This window comes from Heloderma suspectum, chromosome 6 (assembly GCF_057233095.1).
Source record: "Heloderma suspectum isolate Gila_16-S chromosome 6, 16-S_ref, whole genome shotgun sequence".
In the NCBI taxonomy this organism is placed as follows: Eukaryota; Metazoa; Chordata; class Lepidosauria; order Squamata; family Helodermatidae; genus Heloderma; species Heloderma suspectum.
In genome coordinates, this window is record NC_139463.1 from 100993159 (window position 1) to 101014399 (window position 21241).

Sequence of the window (21241 nt, forward strand, 5' to 3'; positions counted from 1 at the left end):
TTTGTTTCCAGTCCCCTGATCATCTTGTTGTCCTCCTCTGAACCCTCTCCAGTTTGTCTGTATCCTTCTTAAAGTGTGGCGCCTAGAACTGGACACAGTACTCAAGATGAGGCCTAACCAGTGCTGAGTAGTAGTAGGAACTAGTACTTCACGTGATTTGGAAGCTATACTTCTATTAATGCAGCCCAAAATAGCATTTGCCTTTTTTGCAGCCACATCACATTGTTGGCTCATATTCACCTTGTGATCTACAATTCCAAGATCCTTCTCGCTTGTAGTATTGTTGAGCCAAGTATCACCCACCTTGTAACTGTGCATTTGGTTTCTTTTTCCTAGGTGCAAAACTTGGCATTTATCCCTATTAAATGTCATTCTGTTGTTTTCTGCCCAGCACTTCAGCCTATCAAGATCGCTTTGAAATTTTAATTTGTTTAATATTCTGCAATTATTATAGAGAAGGTAAAATGATCTGTTTTATTTATTTAATGTATAGCAAGTAGACTTAGAGGACTGGCTCACTGGCTCTGCTGGAGATACATTGGGAAGAAAACTGGGGGTGAGCCCACAGAGAGCCCCATCTAATTTTGGATACAACAGTAATAATCATCCCTTACTTAATGTACCATTTTATGTCATTTATATAGTTTGCACCATGAGAATCAGTGGCTGAAACTAGTACATTTTGGGTGCAATCCTATCTATGCGTCTTTAGACAGAAAAACGTCCTGGCTGGGGAATGCTTGGAGTTGTAGGGCTTTTTGTTTGTTTGTCTAAAGGTGCATAGGACTGTGCCCTTTAACCGCTACTGGGAAGTACTACAAGAAGAATGAATAGTAATTAAGTTTCAAGTGAAGACTAAACCCTGAGGTCGTTTTGCGATTCTGACATAGTCTGGGGCTCATATGCAAACGGAGCTATTATTAAGAAGGAGCGCAAAGAAAAGCCAGAAATCTCAGCATACTTTTTTTTTTTAAGGGAGAACAAAAGTATTAATATGCTTTGCCAGAACCAAGCGCCCCGGGTTGATTTAAATGCACTGACCCCGATTAAGAGTTATAAAAAAAACCGCGCGCCATCAACGACTCAAGCCTCCGGTGAGTCCACGCCAATCAAATGACACCACGAGACAACTACAAACCAATCAGAACGCAGTATGAATTCGCGGCGCCTCAAGTGAACGGGGGATGACGTAACAAAGTGCGAAGACGCGTGGCCACGCCCCCAAACAGAAGCAAAGGGCGGGGCTAGCTTGCGCCAATCGGGGAGAGGGCGGTGATCCCGGAAGCGGAAGTCGGGGCGGTGTTGTAGGGCTCCGAAAGAAGCATCGCCGGCAGCCGGGATGAATATCCTCCCGAAGAAGTCGTGGCACGTGCGGAACAAGGACAATGTGGCCCGGGTGCGACGGGACGAAGCGGAGGCCGAAGCGCAGCGGCAAAAGAGGGAGGCCCGCGTCCTGCTCGCTGAACAGGAGGCATGTAGTCGCCACTGCGCATGCGTGGAGAAGTGGGCGGGGTGTTGATACGGAGCACCGCGCATGCGCTGGTTTCCTAGCTGCGGCAAGGAAGAAAGCGCCCGCTGCGCGCGCGGAGGCCTCCGCGCAGTCGGGTTTTGCTCGGAGTGAGCCGCTGTGGGGGCGGCGGAGGTTAAAATGCTTAAGGGCGCGGTCCTATGCATGTTTAAACGGGGAAAAGCCCTACAATTCCCCGCATCCCCCTGGCCAGGGAATGCGGGGAGTTGTAGGAGATTTTTCTGTCTGAACATGCACAGGATCGCGCCCTAAGTTAGAGGTAGTTTAAATCGGGCGGGGGAAGGAGTGGAGTTGCTGGTTCTCAAAAAATAACACGGGTGTGTGCGGTTGTATAGGATGTACTGAGCCAGGTCCATATTTATTTAATACATTTCTGTACCACTTTTCTGTCAAGGCGTCCAGTGCGGTTTACAGCTTTTAAACGTGGGAAAGCGGGATAAAACTTCCAAAAGAACCCGGCTAGTTCCACATGGGGGGGTAGAAGACCAGAACGACTTAAAGAGATTGAGCTTCTCTTGGTTCTTATGCCAGAAAGGCTGGCTGTGTGAGGGTCAGTTCAATCGAAATGCTTCAACTAGTTCAGCCTAATCCCGGCTTGCTGGCTGTGGGTCATGGGAGCTGTAGCCCAGCACGCCCGGTAGGCACCAGATTGGGTGAACCAGATTCTGTCTACAGCCAAGGGGTTTAATAGTTCAGTGCTCCCCTCCATAGGTAAAAGGTATGATTTCTGCACATAGAAAGGGTATATCCAGCTATCTGTATATGCGGGAGAAGGCTTAGCCAGAGCACTTCCCTCTGATGTGCTATCTTTTTTTCTTTTTTTAACATGATCAATAGAAGGCTTCCCCCCCCCCGCCCCCCCATCTTAAAGGCCTCTTTGAAGGCTGCAAGAGAGGGAGTCGCATAGAGTTCTCAGAGAAGGGAATTCCAGTGATGTGGCCCCACTGCTAAAAAGGCTCTGTCCCTGGTTCCCACCAGTTATTTTAATTGATGTAAGAATGCAAGCATGTAAAACTCTATATAACAAACTATGCCTTTTTGCCATCCTTATTAAATAAGGATGGCAAAATGATAACAGATGACAAAGGGAAGGCAGAAGTGCTCAGTTCTTACTTTGACTCAGTCTTCTCCCAAAAGAGGGTCTATGACCCCCCCTGGCAAAGGTGAAATACAGGCTGAAGGGGCAGGATTGCAGCTTGAGATCGATAGGCATATGGTCAAGGAACACCTAATTACTTTGAATGAGTTCAGATCTCCAGGGCCAGATGAACTGCATCCTAGAGTAATAAATGAACTGGAAGAAGAACTCTCAGAACCGCTGTCTCTTTTCTTTGAGAAATCATGGAGGACAGGTGAAGTGCCAGATGACTGGAGGAGGGCTAATGTTGTTGCTATCTTCAGGAAGGGTAAAAAGGAGGAACCTGGGAACTGCAGGCCAGTCAGTCTGACATCCGTCCCTGGAAAAATTCTGGAGCAGATGATGAAGCAATCCATCTGTAAGCACCTTGAAAACAATGCAGTGGTTACTCGAAGCCAACTTGGATTTGTCAAGAACAAATCCTGCCAGATGAATCTGATCTCATTTTTTGATCAAGTAACCTCCCTTGTGGACTGTGGGAATGCTGAGGACATAATATCCCTCAACTTCAGCAAAGCTTTCGACAAAGTGCCCCATGATATCCTGATGAGCAAACTAGCTCACAGTGGGCTAGATGAAACAATGATCCGGTGGATCCACAGTTGGCTATAGAATTGGACTCAAAGAGTGCTTATCAATGGGACCTTCTCAAACTGGGGAGAGGTAACGAGTGGGGTACCGCAGGGCTCAGTCTTGGGCCCAGTGCTCTTCAACATTTTTATTAATGACTTGGGGGAGGAGGTGCAGGGAATGCTGATCACATTTGCAGATGACACAAAATTGGGCGGGATAGCTAATACTCTGGAAGACAGAAACAAAATTCAGAGGGATCTTGATAGACTGGAGCGCTGGGCAGAAAACAGAATGACATTTAATAGGGATAAATGCCAAGTTCTGCACCTAGGAAAAAGAAACCAAATGCACAGTTACAAGATGGGGGGTACGTGGCTCAACCACACTACAAGTGAGAAGGATCTTGCAATTGTCGATCATGACCTGAATATGAGCCAACAATGTGATGTGGCTGCAAAAAAGGCAAATGCTATTTGGGGCTGCATTAATAGAAGCATAGCTTCCAAATCCTGGGAAGTACTAGTTCCCCTCTACTCAGAACTGGTTAGGTCTTATCTGGAGTACTGTGTCCAGTTCTGGGCACCGCACTTTAAGAAGGATGCAGACAAGCTGGAGAGGGTTCAGAGGAGGGCAACAAAGATGATCAGGGGACTGGAAACAAAGCCCTATGAAGAGAGATTGAAAGAACTGGGCATGTTTAGCCTTGAGAAGACTGAGGGGAGATATGATAGCACTCTTCAAGTCCTTGAAAGGTTGTCACAGAGAAGAAGGCCTGGATCTCTTCTCGATCATCCCAGAATGCAGGACATGGAATCATGGGCTCAAGTGACAGGAAGCTAGATTCTGGCTGAACGTCAGGAAAAACTTCCTGACTGTTAGATCAATATGACAATGGAACCAATTACCTCTTCCACACTGGAGGCATTCAAGATGAGGCTGGACAGCCATCTGTCAGGGATGCTCTGACGTCTGACCTGGATTCCTGCATTGAGCAGGGGGTTGGATTCGTTGGTCTTGTAGGCCCCTCCCAACCCTACTATTCCATGATATAAACTCCTGAATTCATATACACTATTTCAAAAAGCACTATATTAAAGTAGTGAATAAGAATAATTATAATGTTTATTATTCCAAAACAAAACAAGGAGTGACCATTTGGAAATAAATTTGCATTGTGTCGGGGGACGGTTTTGCTTGTTCCAAAAGCTTGAGAGAGTATTCAAATCTGTGATCCCCCTTGCTTGTAGCATGAACTGGTAGAACCAGGAAAAGCCTTTCTGCTAAAAAAAAATAAACTGGCCCAAAGACTCCACCTTGAAATTTCTGAAAATTGATTAGCAAGTTTGATTCTGCTTGTTTAGTGATCAGTTGAGACTAGCATTTCCTCTTCTACTGCCACTGTGGAATTACCGCTGTTGCAAGTGGTCACTGTGCAGATTTTGTATACCAGCCTTCCCTGGGCACCTCCAGATGTGTTTGACTACAACTCCTCCCATCCCCAGCCTGCACAGCCTGACCATATTGGCTTGGGACGGTGGGAGTTGTAGTCAAACATCTGGAGGACACCAGGCTGCAGAAGGCTGTTGTATGTATTTCAGCATTTCATAGAAATGTCACAGGCCTAAGATAACTTGCATTTCATAGCCTTTTGTCACCACTGCTGCCCCATTATCATTTTTTCTTTTTACCCGTGTGTGTGCCTGTATGCGTGTACACACATACAATCTGCAAACTGTGGACAGCACTTCACGTATCTGATGAAATGGGCTCAAGTTATCAAAAGCTAGTGCCACAATAAATCTGATAGCCTTTAACGCGCCATAAGAATTTTGTTGCTGTCAGTCTTGTTCTTACTGCCCGTGCACAAACCACAGATCCATGTTCCTTTGCTCTAAAGCCTGAGATGCCAAGCAGGAGGAGGCCCTTTGTCAAGAGGAAAGCCCTGCAGGAGTTGCAACACCTCTGCTTTTTTTTTTTAATGACACTTGGTCTTGACTTCTGTCAACCCATTTCCATTGTGAGAAGACATAGAATGATCTGAATTTATTTATTACATTTATATCTGGCCTTTTTTCCTCCTCAAAGAACCCAAGATGGTGAATTAAAAACTGGTGCTCCCTACTTAACATTTAAGAACATAAGAAATACTATGCTGCATCGGACCAAGAGTCCATCTAGACCAGCATCCTGTTCACACAATGGCCAACCAGCTGAAGACAGGAATTCACAAGCAGGACTTGAGTGCCCAAACTGCCTCTGGTACTGGAGGTAGCATATAGCCATCAGGACTAGTAGCCATTGGTAGCCCTCTCCTTCAGGAATTTGTCTAACCCCCTTTTAAAGACTTCCAAATTGGTGGCCATCACTACATCTTGTGGTAGTGAATTCCATAGTTTAACTAGGTGCTGGGTGAAGCAGTCCTTCCTTTTCTCTGTCCTGAATCTCCCACCAATCAGCTTCATGGGATGACCCCGGGTTCTAGTATTGTGAGAGAGGGAGGAAAATGTTTCCCTATCCACACTCTCCACACCATGCATAATTTTGTACACCACTATAGTGTTTCCGCTTGCCCTCTTTTTTTCCCAAGCTAAACAATCCCACCTGTTGTAACCTTCCCTCAGAGGGGAGTTGCTCCAGCCCACTATTTTAGATTAATTTCTTCTTTGACCCAGTCTTTTCCTGTCACCAGTTGTGTATCCAGGAATTGAGACAGATGTATCCTTAACATGACTGCAAGTTGGCTATAGTGTAATAAGACACAGGTTTGTAGGGAATAGTACAAGAGACTGAAGAATTGGGAAGGAGAAGGTAGATGGCTGCCCCAGCGGATAAATGTGTATCAGGAAGGTAACTATGGAGGTGGTGGAGGCAGGGAAGTGATAAGAGTGAAAAAGTGCTTTTTGGACACAATATCTTCCTTTGGATTCTAGGCCCGGACTGAATTCCTGCGCAAGAAAGCACGCCTGTCAGTGCCAGGAGGTGGTGACAGCAGCTCGGACCTCGTCTCTTTAGGCTCAGAAGAGCCTTCATGCCATCTCAACCTCTTTCAAGAGTTGCAAGAGAGCGGCAACAAAGAATATGCAGAAGAGAAGAGGCAAGAGAAGGTAAGGGCAGTGAGCTTGAGAAAGCTTTGCTTCTTCTAGCCTGCAAACTCCTTTATGCTCAGTGCTTTCCCCCCACCCAGAAAAGCTATGCTTCCTACTTCCCCTGCTACTCCTAGCCCCTGAGACTGCTCCAGGATCACTCGTGGTGGCCTCTTATTCTGGATTAAATAGTGAACTATATGCCCCATAAACCAGGCTGAGTTATCACTTAACGCAGATTAGTAGCTGTCTAACCATGCTGTCCCACTGTTAGGGTGGCAGACATTGGATTTTTTTCTCTCCACTCTTTCAGTGGAGGCTGACTGAAGAAATGGGATTATAATGATTATAATCTGTTAGTGACTGTAATTAACAGAGCAATTCTATGGTTCCTGGAAGAGCGTCTCAGGGATCATAGGATATGTGTCAGATTCCCCCTCCTGAGGCTGTAGTCACTCCTATGACCTTGGGAGGGAGAATCTGATGTTGGGCCATCCCCCTGGTCCTGCCTCCCTTGGAGGAGCTCGGGGAGGATGCAGCAGGGGTAGGATCACTGTCCCTGCCCGCTGCTGGTAAGTCAGCTAGGTGGGCTCTGAGGCTCGTATAGGTGAATGTTTGCTTTTTCTTAGGAGGAATGGGAGGCAAAATTGATTCAGCCGTTCCTCCTGCCCTGCCTGGCTCTTCCCAGCAGGGCTTTGGATAGACAGAGGACTCCAGTCTGAGGAACTGGAACGAAAAAAATATTCTGAACTTGAGGCCCAGTGAATAGGCTGGGAGCACCTGATGCAGTAATACTGTGGAAGCCAAGTGGGAGATGGGACCTGCTCAGTGCCTGGGTGGGACTCTGGTGGAAACTGCTGAGCTTTGTAAAGGAGAAGTTGGGTTCTCAGTAACAATGGATGGATACATACTTCATAGGGCGCATAGGTGGCATCAGCAGTGCGTAGGGTGAATTCTTTGGGTTCCTTCACTCCTCCTAGGAGCAGCAGGAAAAAGCGCTGGGCATCCTCACCTACTTGGGCCAGAGTGCAGCGGAGGCCCAGACAAGTCATCCCTGGTACCAGGAACTGCCGGATCGCAGCAAGGCCATGGCCAAGGATGAGACACTGAAGGTGAAGCTGGACCCCCTGGCTGAGATGGAAAGGCATCTGCGGAAGAAGAAAGGCTCCCACAAGAAAGATGAGAAGAAAGAGAAAGGGGAGTCAAGGCAAAAAGGAAGCCGAGGCAATGTGGAAGCTAGGTGAGTGCGTGGGCCCAGGCAGGTATCCTCTTGCAGTCCAGGCCAGAGCACAGGAGTGAGATGCTGGCTGCTTCTCCTCCTTGCTGGAACCAGACCCAGCTAATTGAGTCTGGATGCCCAGACAAGAAGCGACCAAACCTAAGAGAAAGGAAGACCACAGATGTGGGTAATGCAGCTTGTGCATATCTGGTAGATTCTCCTTCCGTTTGAAGTGCTGCTTGAAAATAGAAAAAACTGTTTTGTGCATGGGCACACACAGAGGAAGATTAAAGTCTCAATACAGAGCACCAAATGGCAATTAAGCCTGAGGTAGCGCTTGTTTTGGGCTGTCTCATCCCCAAGTCCGGCTCTTGGGGATAAAGACTTAGCAGCACTTTGCATTATTTTGACAGTCAACTGCCCGTCCTCTTCAGGATAGGACGTGGGCTCTGAGATTGGCTGCGGGGAGGAAGAGAGTGAGTTGGATCCTAAGCAGGGGGTGAGTTGGATCCTTTCAGGGGGTGGGGGAGGTGCCACCATAACTGTGGTCACGGGCAGGGGGAGGTATGGCGTTGGGGGATTAACAGGCCAGCTGAGGAGAAGAGGGGCTAGACACCTTACAGCTGTCCCCTCTTCTGGTTCTTCCCCCAACCTGATGGTTCCTGGCAGCCTTACCAGTCTGCCCTCGGGTCTGGTGGTGCTGCTGCTGAATGCCAGGTCAGCCCAAAATAAGACCTCCCTCATCCATGATTTGATTGTGGATGAGGGGGCTGACCTGGCATGTATTACTGAGACCTGGGTGGGGGAACTGGGAGGGGTCACTCTCTCCAAGCTGTGCCCTCCTGGGTACTCAGTGCAGCACCAACACCGACTTGAGGGTCGGGGAGGGGGGGTTGCCGTGGTCTATAGGAATTCAATCTCCCTCTCCAGGCTTCCTGCTCATTCGAGTGCAGATCTTGAGTGTCTGTACCTTGTGTTGGGTACCCGGGACAGATTAGGGATTCTGTTGGTGTACCGCCCACCCCGCTGCCCATCGGACTCCCTGCCTGAGCTGACGGAGGTGGTCTCAGACTTGGTGTTGAGGACCCCCAGGATGATGGTCCTGGGGGATCTCAACTTCCATGCCGAGGCCGCTGTATCCGGGGCGGCTCAGGACTTCATGGCCGCCATGACAACCATGGGGCTGTCCCAACATGTCATCGGCCCAACGCATATAAAAGGACACACGCTTGATCTGGTTTTCTCGACTGGGCAGGAGGATGGTGATCTGAAAGTAGAGGAATTAACATCTGTCCCTTTGTCATGGTCAGATCACTTCCTGCTGAGGTTTAGACTCCTGGCGGCCTTTCCCCTCTGCAAGGGTGGGGGACCTATTAAAATGGTCCGCCCCCGGAGATTAATGGATTCCGATGGATTCCAGAGGGCTCTGGGGGATTTTCCTGCTGGTATGGCTGGTGCTCCTGTCGAAGCCCAGGTCGCTCTGTGGAATGCAGAGATGACCCGGGCGGTTGACACGATCGCACCCAAGCGCCCTCTCCCTCTGAGCAGAGCCCCGCCAGCTCCTTGGTATACACCTGAGCTGAGGGCAATGAAGCAAGAGGGGAGACAGCTAGAACGCAGGTGGAGGAAAACTTGTGCTGAGTCTGACCGAACACAGGTAAGAGCCCACTATCGAGCCTACTCTGTGGCAGTGAGGGTGGCAAAGAGGCAGTTCTTTTCCACCAGCATTGCATCTTCTCAATGTCGCCCGGTGGAGCTTTTCCGAGTGGTTCGCGGCCTGTTACATTCTGGGCCAGGGAGAGAGACAGTGGAACCCTCGGTAGCACGCTGTGATGGGTTTGCACAGCACTTTGAGGATAAAGTCGCTCAGATTCGTCATGAATTGGACACCACGATTAATGCAGTTCCATTGGTAGAGGCGTTCAGAGCACTGTCTGGTCCAGTTTTATTGGGTGAGTTTCAGTTACTGAGGCCTGAGGATGCGGACAAGGTGCTTGGCCAAGTCCGATCGACCACTTGTGTGCTTGACCCTTGCCCTTCATGGCTTATTAAATCAAACAAGGAGGGGTTGTCCGGCTGGGTCCAGGAGGTTGTAAATTCCTCCTTGAGAGAGAGAGTGGTGCCTGCCGCTTTAAAAGAGGCAGTAATTAGACCACTCCTGAAAAAGCCTAACCTGGACCCAGAGGATGTTAACAATTATAGGCCAGTGGCCAACATCCCCTTCCTGGGCAAGGTGCTTGAGCGGGTGGTTGTAGGACAGCTCCAGGCACTCTTGAATGAAACGGATTATCTAGATCCATTTCAATCAGGCTTCAGGCCTGGCTTTGGAACGGAAACTGCCTTGGTCGCCCTGTGGGATGACCTCTGCCGGGAGAGGGACAGGGGGAGTGCGACCCTGTTGATTCTCCTGGACCTCTCAGCGGCTTTCGATACCATCGACCACGGTATCCTTCTGGATAGGTTGTCTGGGTTGGGAGTTGGAGGCACTGCACTACAGTGGTTCCGCTCCTACTTGGATGGCTGATTCCAGAAGGTGGTGCTGGGGGATTATTGCTCTGTGCCATGGCAATTGTGCCATGGGGTTCCACAGGGCTCTATTCTATCCCCCATGCTGTTTAACATCTACATGAAACCGCTGGGGGAGGTTATCCGGAGGTGTGGGCTGAGGTGCCATCAATATGTGGATGACACCCAGCTCTACCTCTCTTTCTCATCAAAACCAGGTGAGGCAGTGGCTGTTCTGAACCAGTGCCTGGGCATGGTAATGGACTGGATGAGGGCCAATAAACTGAAACTCAATCCAGACAAGACAGAGGTACTGTTAGTGGGTGGTTCGTCTGCCCGGCTAGGTGATAATCAACCTGTTCTGGAGGGGGTTGCACTCCCCCTAAAGGATCAGGTCCGTAGTTTGGGGGTGCTCTTGGATCCAGAACTGTCACTTGAGGCACAGGTGAACTCAGTGGCACAGAGCACTTTTTATCAGCTTAGGCTGGTATACCACCTACGCCCTTATCTGGACAGAGATAGCCTAGCTACAGTTATCCATGCTCTGATAACTTCTCGTCTGGATTACTGCAATGTGTTATACGTGGGGCTGCCTTTGAAAACGGTCCGGAAACTTCAGCTGGTCCAAAATAGGGCAGCAAGATTGTTAACAGGGACTGGCCTGCGAGCTCATATTACGCCAGTACTTTTCCAGCTGCACTGGCTGCCGGTCCATTTCCAGGCCCGATTCAAAGTGCTGGTGTTAACATTCAAAGCCCTTAACGGCTTGGGGCCAGGTTACCTGAAGGATCGCCTCCTCCCATATGTGCCTGCCCGGACCTTAAGATCATCATCAGCGGCCCTTCTCCGTGAGCCCCTGCCAAAGGAAGTGAGGCTGGTGGCTACTAGGAGGAGGGCTTTTTCTGTTGTGGCACCCCGGCTCTGGAATGAGCTCCCTAGTGAGGTTCGCCTGGCGCCTACATTGTACTCCTTTCGGCGCCAGGTGAAGACCTTTTTATTTTCCCAGGCATTTTAGCTTTCTAAATTTTTATCTTTGCTGTTTTAAATCTGTATTTTAAACTCCTGTACTGCTGCTAGGTTTTATTGTGGTTGTATTGTTATATTGTGGTTTTAATGTTCTATATATTTTAAATTGTTTTATTGTGTGTTGTTTGGTTTTAGTTTTTGTGAACCGCCCAGAGAGCTTCGGCTATTGGGCGGTATATAAATAAATAAATAAATAAATAAATAAATAATCCCCATACTTGCCATTGAGGAAATATCAGCCTGTAGTCAAGTGCTGCAAGATGGATATAGGAGAGAGATGGGCCTACTGCCTTTTGGCTGGAGGTCAGATTTAGCCTGTGGGCTGTCAGTTGCCAATCAGTAGCACACTGGCATCCTCCTGCTGCAATTATTCTTTCCACTTGAGGGTGGAATTAACTGGGCTGCTTCTTTTGCTGCTCTTATTTAAAGCCAAATTCGTATCTGTGCATAGCTGTTTTAAGATCCCAGGGTATAGTCTGAAGTAGCATGGTAACACCACCCTTGTTGAAGCTAAGCACGTCTGGGCCTGGGTAGACCTCCCGGGAATCCTATACATGCCACTTTGAGTTCAATGATGGAAGAAATGCAGGTTATGAATGTAGTAAATGCATAAAAGCCACTAAGTTTCCAGAGCATGAGGAATCTGTTACTAGAAGTATTAGGACAGTGCCTTATATTTCAGGTCAGACTATTTGTCCATCTAGGTTGGTATTTTCTAGTCAGACTGGAAATATTGTCCCTCCCCAGTCCATGTTTTAAAACTCGAGATACCAGGATTGAACCTGGGCTTTTTGCAATACAAAGCCAGCTATGGGAACGTAACATAAGAATGCCAGATCAGACTAAGGATCCATCTAGTCCAGCATTGCATTCACACAGTGGCCAATGAGCTACCAGTAGAGCTTATACAAGCTTGCAGCATACTTGCTCTGAATCTGGAGGTAATATATAACCATAATGACTGCTATTATTATAAAATACATTTCTATATCATCTCTTTCTGACAAAATCATCAGAAGATGGTCCTCTCAGGCCTTTCAGGAGCTCACCGCATGAGCTGCCTATCATGGTCTTCTCCTCTTCTCTATTGATAGCCTCATCCTCCATGGGCAATGGTTGCTTCCCTAAATTTTAAATGAACAGCCTCCCTTCCCCACCCCCATCAGTTCCACTAGTGAGCACAGGATGAGAGAGTACAAAGGACCTCACCACCTGCCACCCAGCATATTAGAACAACTCAAGCAAAATGTTGTTCTCCTGGGCATATCCCCAGCTCCCTGCCTCCCTACAGCTAGAAGGCTGATTGCAGAACTTCCTGGCTCCCCTCTACATTTCAGTTTCTCATTTCATCTACAGGCCTACACCTTCATCTGCATCGACTTCTTTGGAGAAGCTGCGCCAGGAGCGGTTGTGCCGTGAACAAGCAGAGCGAGCCCGTGCGGAATCTCTTCTGGCCCAGAGAGCGGGGACCATCCTGCCCAGGGAAGAAGAGGAAGTGGATGAAAGGAGACGGGGTTACAATTCCCAGTTCCACCCCCAGCTGGCAAGGAAGAGGGTCTGGGAGCCACAGTGACAGGGCCTGTCAATATGGTTGTATCACACATAGCACTGAGACAGAAACAGCAATGCTGAAGGGTTTGTGTACTCACGAAGGGACTGTGTACACACACCGCCCCTTCTTCTTGCACTCTAGAGCATCAGAGTGTAGAAAGAAATTGAGTCGACTTTTTCTGGAGCTGATGCTGGACAGTGCATTTTATTCTTGCTTAGTGCAATGTATTCCTGTATGGACAGTTCCTGGCGTTATCTACAGAAATCAGATTAGGGCTGAGGAGGATTTGTCATCATGTGAACTTTAATCCTCTACACGCACCCACCCACCCACCCACCCCTTATTGCTACTGTTCTCTGGAGCAGGGGTGATCCACCAGGGGCTCGATGAAATTATACTTTTACAGCTTGCCCAGGACTACAAACATGCATGCCAAGTACTTGGTTGGCTGAGTACTACAGGGCTGCTGTATCTGGTTGGTGATGGTAGGTGTCATTATCTGCTTACCTGCTATCTCCATTCTTCATAGCCGCCTTCAAGGAAGTTAATATAATAAAACAAGCCTAGCACGTTTCATTCTGCAGTATATGGATGTTTTTGAATTTGGTTATGCAAGTGAGAGACATAGAACTGGTGCCTCATTTCCATGAGTCTTCAGAGGAAGCAGTAGCACCAACAGCCTTCCGGGATGAAATATGAAGCCAAGAATGAAGTAGAGGCCAGTTACAGCTCCTCTCAGCTGCAAGGTCAGGGTTAGGCAAGAAATGGAATGGCACACTAGTAGTCAAAAGCATTTACACAAGATAGTTTCTGTATGAAGCTGGCAAATACATGGGCTGACCTCCATGCAAAAGATAGAAGTGTCAGATACCAGAGTTAGGAAAGGGACACCCATTCAACATGCCTTCTGTAGTCACTTGACACAGTTAGTTGCTGCTAGCGGAGAGAGAAGACAAGACCAATCCCCACTCCATTTGCCATCCTTGCTGCTGGCATGATTGAATGCTCTCCCTTTATAGAGGACGTTTCTGAACATACAAAATGTAGAACGAGAAAGGTTGTAGCCTTCTCCTTGAGTTGCTTGTTTTCTGCTGGTAGTGAGGCAGGGGGATTAGAATATTCAAAATGAAACTATGTAGTAGTACAGTCCAGGATCAGTGTTACTACCTCATCTGCTGTATGCACAGACCTAATTATGTGAGAGTGGGAAAAAAGAGGGGGAAGAATGTCTGATCCGGAGGGCATCAAAGGTAACAGATAGGAAGGGCGTATGAAGCAGGGACAGGCTCAGTTAAGGTCTTTCAAGAGGCACAAGCAGCAATGGAATCTGGTTCTTGAGCTAAATGCATGCTTATTAACCAAATCATGGAGATAAAACCCTTACTGGGGCATGCCAGGAGCTGTAGTCCCAACACATCTCGAGGGCACCAGGTTAGGGAAGGCCGATCTGGGGTTCCAGTGGCAAGGACAGTATATTCGGCTCATTCTCACCTATTTCAGACATTGTTTCTGTTCATGAGAACTAAATACCACCAAGGAGGGTGTGTGCTCCCACCTCAACCTAACATGCTAATTATTCTCATCTAGACCACACCAAACAGCCTTCCTTCCCCCTCATTATAGGCAGCTAGATTCCATTTCCAAAGAACCTTGGAATCTTGGTCATCCATAGAGTTTTTGGGTACCAGAAAGCGAGGCTAGTAGATGGCATCAGCCTATCCTTCTTAGTGCCCGCCCCACAAGCTTTAAACCTGGAAGTAACTTTCACTGGCTAAGGTTTAGCCTTTGAGCTTGACAGACATGGAGTGCCTCTCAACAGAGGACTAGGGCTGTATGGTTTTAGAAGTACAAAAAGGCACCAACCTCACCTTCCAACTTTTTTAAAAAGCAAGTTTTTAGTCCTTATGCTTTCCAGCAGGTTGAAAGGGTAAAAGCAGTGCCTGCCAACATCTCAGAAACCAGAAAGGTGTATGAATAGGTTTTTCAGTTAGCAGGGATGAAATAACTCTAATGCTTCATACAGCTCATTGCTTTTCAAGTCAGGGGGAAGGGCCAGAAAAATTAGGAAGTACTTCTTAAAAGAATCCTCTACAGTTCAGTAATGTAGAGTACCGTGTGTAGAGTACATGCAAATCTACATGTGAAGAATGCTTCTCTCCCTTGTCCTTACTAACCCCTCATATAGGTAATACTGGGGGGAGACCTTCCATGCAGCTGTGGAGGACATTTCTCACATTCAGTATCAGGACACCATCCTGAGTTGCAGCCCTTACCTCTCTCATGCACAAAGAGAATGCAGGATTATCAGTGCCTTTGGCAGCACTCCCACCTCCCAGATTATTCTTGTTGGTTTTCCCCATTCTCTACAAGAGAAGAACACTCATATAAAACTATTTATTCATAAATATTTTCCAAAACGAAAATAGGCTTACGAAAAAATATCTTAACAGCGGCATGGGCGGGGTGCTCCAGTTCAGGGGGGCTGGATGAGGAGAGATGGGAGGAACATTGCAGTCTCCCCACCTCCCCAGGGTCTCCCCAAATCGTTTCCCCTCCAATCAGGAATCCATTGCAAGTCATCAACGGGGAAGGTTCTCTCTGCAGGAGGAGCAGCGGATCAGATGTGAGCTCATACCAAATTTAGGGGCGGCAACAACATTTTGGAAAGGGGAAGAGGAGGAGAGAAGCAGTGATTGGGGGGGGGGGTCAGCCTCTCAAAGTCAAAAGTTCCAGTCAAGAAAGGAAATTTGGCGACTCTTCCAACCAGTGTATGATATGGGCAGATAGATACTGCATGCCCTCCAAGGAGATCACTTGCAAAAAGCAAGTAGGAGTTATGGCAGCCAATGAATTGGTGGTAGAGGGTGCCAGTCCACCAAAATATTTTGTACTACAGGGCCCTTTCCAGCCACAGGTTGCCCCCCCCCCCCCAATTTGTAATAAGTTTAGCATTTGCCATTTGGCCATTTCCAGCAGTGACAAATGGGCTAGGATGGGGAGCAAGGTCACCATGAAACATTCCCAACACTACAGGAGATATCCATGGGGCCCTACGCCCTTAGTGTCACGCTTGGGCATATTACAATAGCCAAATGGAGGCTGAGATTCACACCAAGAGGTCTGGGGAAGGGGGCACAAAGGCAAATGGGATGCTTGTTTGCTGCAGTAGGTCAGGGGCTTGAATTCTTTGATTTAGGACACACAAAAATGGAGATTGGGGGAAGTCACTCTTTTGGTGGGATTCCCAAATTCTTTTTTTTAATCTCCACTCTCTCACCCAGACCTGGTGCACAAGAAGGGCATTTCCCCATTTTTCTGACCTCTTCGTACACATTACAGGTGGAAGAGAGCAAGGAAAAGGCAGAGGAGAATCCCGCTGCTGCCGCCCCTCCTCCGTCCCGTGGTCACTTTTAAAACTTGCATGCATTTTTTTTTGACGTGCGGCTCGCCCCATCCCCCCCAGGGATGTGACGTGGGGGGTGGATGATGGAGTGAGGCGAGGGTTGGGTTGGTCTTCCTTTGCCGCTGCCCCCAGCACACCACAGCTGTCTCTGGAAGGAAGGCTTGGCACCCCCTGCTGGCCCCAGGGCATCACTGCAGGTCCCGGTCTTCCAGGTAGCGGTATTCAAAGGTGAAACCCTCCTTTTTGCGCTGGCCCCATTTCTCATAGTCAAAGTAGATGTAAGTGCCCTGGGCAGAAACAGAGAGCCAAAAGTTAACTCCATCGAGCATGAAAGCAGGGCTTGTGTGGCCTCCTAGGCTCGTTTCTCTTTAAAAAAAACAAAAAATATTGATGTTGCATTGGTAGTAGGAATGACTGCAGGAAGCAGCGGGGTTCAAACACAACTGTTCTTTATTCAGTACACACAGAAGTGAGGGCTTAGCCAAAACTCCACCCACCGCTGCTGCCCCTAATTCTACAGGAGCTGCCAAGGCTCAAAAACAGTAACATGCAGTATCCCCTAGAATACATAACAATTCTAAAGGTTTCTGACTCTTGCAGTTTGTGGGGAAGAGGTTCCTCAATGCTCTCCACCCTGTGGGAGAACGGACTAAGCATTTTGCCTCAGGAGACCCACTTCAGCAGTAGCTAGTCGTATACAGAACAACCCTCCTTGCCTAGGGGTGGGGAGGCACTGCTGCTATAATCAGGTTTCTCTGTGAAAGGTGGCAATACCTCCTGCGAACCTCCATCTTTTATATTTCCTAGATGGAGAGAGATGTTGGTAGCCACTCCCAGTCTCTGAAACTCCCCGCTGAGGGAGGCTAGGTTGGCTCCTTTTTTGTTGTCCTTCTGCAAGCAAAAGTGCACATTTGCATCCAGGCTGGCCTTTGGCATGTAAGCTGGCTGCTGCTGAAGGGGGTTTAGCTGGTTAGGTGCTCGCTATGTCTTACAGTTTTTAATCGCATTTTTGTTATATTTTAATCAAAATTACTTTAATCTGTATTTTATTATTGTTACCTGCCTTGAGTGGTTTTGGCAGAAAGGCAGGATATAAATGTTAACAAAATGAATAAATCTGAAGCAAAGCTGCAGTACGAATAACTCAGCCCCATTTACCAACATCCACCCATACATCTGGCATCCCCCCCCACAGGGTGACCAAGAAGAAAACTCCCTTCCACAATAGGAACTGTAGTCCATTCATCCATTAAATCTCTTCCCCACTTCAAGAATGAGAAGGCAGAGGGGAAAGCTGATGGTGCTAGAACCCCTGTCAGATCATGTAGTCATGGGTGCTCCACACCCTGCTCTCACATGCATTCATTTTGGAATAAACAAGATCTGAACAGTCACAAGGTTATACATGGGAGCTATGGTGGAATTCACACATCCTACATTTAACTTCTGTAGCGTTTGATTAAAACGGTTTCTAGTCCTCATGGCTGTACAGATGACTGGCGGAATTTATCTGCAAAGTGTGTAACAGGCAGAACTTCTATGACTCATCTGGCTTCTTAGCCTGCGCTCACAATATCCAGTCACACACCTCCACCCCTGCAATCCTTTTGCATTCTTCCTGTGATCATGCATAGGGGATGGGAATCCACTGGCTGTGCCCAGTACAGACGGAACTATGTCAATATGATGTTGTGATCACCTCCCTCACCTGCTCAAATTCGTCAGTGATGGTCTTGGGTTCTTCGTGCCGCTGGAACCACATCATGTACTTTGTGTGGAAGCGCCACGACTGCTTCTTCAGCGCCTTTGCTGCCAAGTATTGTGCCTTCGTGCCCTTCAGAGTGGAAGGGAACAGTTTGGGTTTAGGAATATATATCCAGGGCATTTATTGGGGGGGGGGAGCCAAAACACAGGCAGAATGATACCCCTAAATGCCCCTGGGGGGTGGGGGGAAAGTGTGGAGAAGAGGCGAGGCAATATCAGAAACTACCAACAGGGGTTTGACATTACCTCCAGGTAGTAGAAGATGAAGAAAAGGGTCTCTGTGGAGAGGCGCTGGTAGAATTCCACGGTATCGGAGTGTGGGGGAGGCATCTGGTGGTGGTATGGAGGGGTTGGGCAGGGGTTCCGAGGCAGGTATTGCCTATGGGGTGGGGGAAAAAAATAAGGGCAAGAAGCCAGAGAGAATGAGTTCGTAAGAAAATCTGAGACTCTTAGCTCCCACTTCCATCCTGTTCTCCCACGCCTATGTGCAAGTTGAACTGTTGGTAACAGCCAACACTGTTACAATTGTAGTCTGGCCTAAACCCCCAACACTTCACAACTGGCTGAAGTCTACTGCAGGAAAGCAGGGGTGAGCCTTCCCAAAACTACAGATCACACAGGTTTTTAGGGAGCAGGCAGAGGACGAAAGAGGAATGCTGTTAAGATTGTGGCAAGTGGGAGAAACAGAAACAACTCCAGGTGAATGTTCACTAGTGTCCCACTGGCAGACGAAGTGTCCTGACCAGCCAATCCTCCCTGCTTTGCCATGAGAACTCCAGCAATCAGTTTCCCATCATCCCTTGCTCTAACCCCTCAGGATCTCATTTTCTGTTACTTTGACAGACCAGTTACAGCCTTTAACCACACTGTTGTGCTTAAAATGAGGGGCAGGGCTTTGCTTACGCTTTGCTTATTGCAGACAGAAGAGCTTTTGAGCCGCATTTGCGATTTGAATACTGAACTAAAGATTGTAAAAGTTCAGAGAACGCAGAAGTCAAGGCTCTGAATACTCCGCTGACTGTTACCCTCCTTTCCAGAGGGCACAATATTATTCTTGGCTACCCTCCTCAGTTCCTTCCTACCAACCCCCACACCCCCTTACCGGATCCTTTCTGAGTCGGAGGGATGAGGCATGTGGTGCCAGGCGGCCTCCTCCATGGCCTGTTGGTAGAGCTGCTCCTTGCTGAGAGGCACAGGACCCAGGGGGCACACCCCAAGCGAGAGGGGGATGTTCACCTCAGATAGCTGGATGGGGGCCTGGTTGGAGGCTGGCTGGGAGGTTGTGCTAGTAATTAAGATATCAGCTGCAGTGGAAAGGGGGAGGGGAAGAACCACACAGAGGTGACTTGACACATCCTCAGTAAACCATTTAAGTGGCCATGGACTGGAAATTATTTTTTAAATGCAGCTCCTCCTCCTCTCAAAGCCACTTAAGCCTCCCTACCACACCCCGCATTATCACAATGAGTTCCTGGATCTAGCCAGAAGAATTGCCTTGTTGCCATCTCTTAATGGCTGCTACAGATTACGGGGCATGGGATGATGCTTGCTCTACTCAGAATGTAAGACTTCCAATTTCCTCCCCAAACATCGTCCTCCTTTCGCAGTTTCATAGAGTACTTTTATTTTGTTCGCAAGGCATTAGACATCTTATTTTAAGGCACTTTGTCCTTTTGTTTCACCCTGCAGAACCTAAGTTAGGTCAGCAACTGGAAGCTCTTGGGCCTACATCTGGCCCACAGGGTTTTTATTAATTATCCTGCCTTTCTTCCATATTGCCAACACAAAAAGTGAGTGGAGGGAGAGGTAGCTGTAGCAAAAGGACTCACAAGTAGGCTAGTCTCAAGGAGGAGTGGAGGGAGAAGACTGGAGGCCTTAGCCCACCACCTCTCATTCAAAGCAGTCTTCCAGGGAAACCAATTTCTGGTCAAGGATCTAGGTCATCACGCACACAGAACATTGAGGGGCTTGGCTGAGCATCCGAACTGCAGAGATATTTTTACACAGGAATCGTTTTGCCTTGCTCCCCATCCACAGATTCACAGAGGAGATGCCCCTCTTCTCACTTACCCCTTTCAGCAAGATGAAGCGATGGCACAGGGTCCTCTATGCTAGAGCCAATAGCCGCCCTCTCAGCCATTGACTTCAAAGTACTTAGAGGCTCAGGTGCCTGCAGGGCAAAAGACAAATCAAAGGGGGGGGGGGGCAAGGGAGAAAGAAGGTAAGAACAGCCTAACAATTCTTTTGTAAAAACAAGGATCGCTGAAGCTTGCTGGGAGAACTCAAGCCAGTCAACCTCACTCCAGGCTAACTTGCCTCATGGGCTTGTGGGGAGGGTACCACAGGGCAAATGTACCCACAGACACCAGCCCAAGTTCCTTACAGGAAAGATGGGCCAAAAATAGGCAGTGAGATTAATACAATCATATTAAGAGCCTTGCTAGATCAGACAAAAGGCCTATTTAGTCCAGCTCTCTGTTTCCACAGTGGCCAACCAGGTGCTTAAGGGAAGCCCACAAGTAGGACATGAGTGCAACAGCCCCCCGGTGGCTGTGTTCCACAGCAATTGCTGTTCAGAGGCATACTGCCTCCGACACTGGAAGCAATATAGGGCCATCATGGCTCATAGCCATTAAAACTTTTATTCTCCAGGAATGTGGCTAATCCCCTTTTAAAGCCATCAGTACATTTTGTGGTAGCGAATTCCACAGTGTAACTCTGTGCTGCGTGAACCAGTACCTTCACCTTTCCAGAATCTCCCACCATTTCATTTAATTGGATGACCCCCAGGTTTTAGTATTACAAGGGAAAAAGCCATCTCCCTATCCACTTTCTCCAGACCATGGATAATTTTATACGCTTCTATCATGTCCTTCCTTACACATCTTCATTCTGACATAAAAAGCTCCCAAATGTTGTAACCTTTCCTCACAGGGCAGTTGCTCCACCCCTTGTTCATTTTGGTTGCCCTTTTCTGCACCTTCTCCAGCTCTACAACCGGCTGAGGTGCAGTGACCAGAACTGTACGCAGTATTCCAAGGATGGGGCAGTATGATACTGGCAGTTATTTTCAGTTTTTTTCCTAATAATCTCCAACATGGAATTTGCCTTTTTCAAAGCGGCCACGCACTGGGTCGACATTTTCATTGAGCTGTCCACCATAGACCCAAGATTCCTTTCCTGGTCAGTCCACTGATCAGCATATATGTAAAGTTAGGATGTTTTGCCTAACTGTGCATCACTTTGCACTCGCTTAAATTGAACTATATTTGCTATTTTAATGCCCATTCTCCCAATTTTGAGAGATCCTTTTGGAGCCCTTTGCAATCCCTTTTTGTTCTAGCAAACCTAAATAATTTGGGGTCATCAGCAAATTTGGCCACCACACTGCTCACTGCTAACTCCAGATCATTTATGAAGTTAAAAAGCACTGGTCCCAACTCAGATCCT

General features: G+C 48.0%; 2 protein-coding genes across 3 annotated transcripts in view; one reads left to right on the forward strand and one right to left on the reverse strand.

Moving 5' to 3' along the window:
- Nucleotides 1–1293: 1293 nt before the first annotated feature.
- On the forward strand, nt 1294–15047 carry LENG1 (leukocyte receptor cluster member 1). Its single transcript, XM_084805631.1, has 4 exons — nt 1294–1471; nt 6170–6343; nt 7303–7562; nt 12429–15047. Exons 1-4 carry the CDS (start codon nt 1340–1342, stop codon nt 12643–12645), a joined length of 783 nt encoding a protein of 260 aa, XP_084661757.1. The 5' UTR covers nt 1294–1339; the 3' UTR covers nt 12646–15047.
- The window catches only part of CNOT3 (CCR4-NOT transcription complex subunit 3), a 31809-nt gene continuing 25572 nt past the window's right edge, over nt 15005–21241 (reverse strand). For both annotated transcript variants that reach the window (XM_084805630.1, XM_084805629.1), the window contains 5 exons: nt 19862–19961; nt 18894–19095; nt 18038–18170; nt 17736–17861; nt 15005–16314 (listed from right to left, as the gene is read on the reverse strand). In XM_084805630.1, the coding sequence (XP_084661756.1) occupies nt 16216–16314; nt 17736–17861; nt 18038–18170; nt 18894–19095; nt 19862–19961 (660 nt within the window). In that variant the 3' untranslated portion in view covers nt 15005–16215. The remainder of the gene's footprint in view (nt 16315–17735; nt 17862–18037; nt 18171–18893; nt 19096–19861; nt 19962–21241) is intronic.

Bases quoted from the DNA above. Each gene is read 5' to 3' on its own strand.
- LENG1 (XM_084805631.1), top strand. From the start codon at position 1,340: ATGAATATCCTCCCGAAGAAGTCGTGGCACGTGCGGAACAAGGACAAT. The intron at 6,344-7,302 runs GTAAGGGCAGTG...CACTCCTCCTAG, and splicing joins AAGAGAAGAGGCAAGAGAAG to GAGCAGCAGGAAAAAGCGCT. The intron at 7,563-12,428 runs GTGAGTGCGTGG...TTTCATCTACAG, and splicing joins CGAGGCAATGTGGAAGCTAG to GCCTACACCTTCATCTGCAT.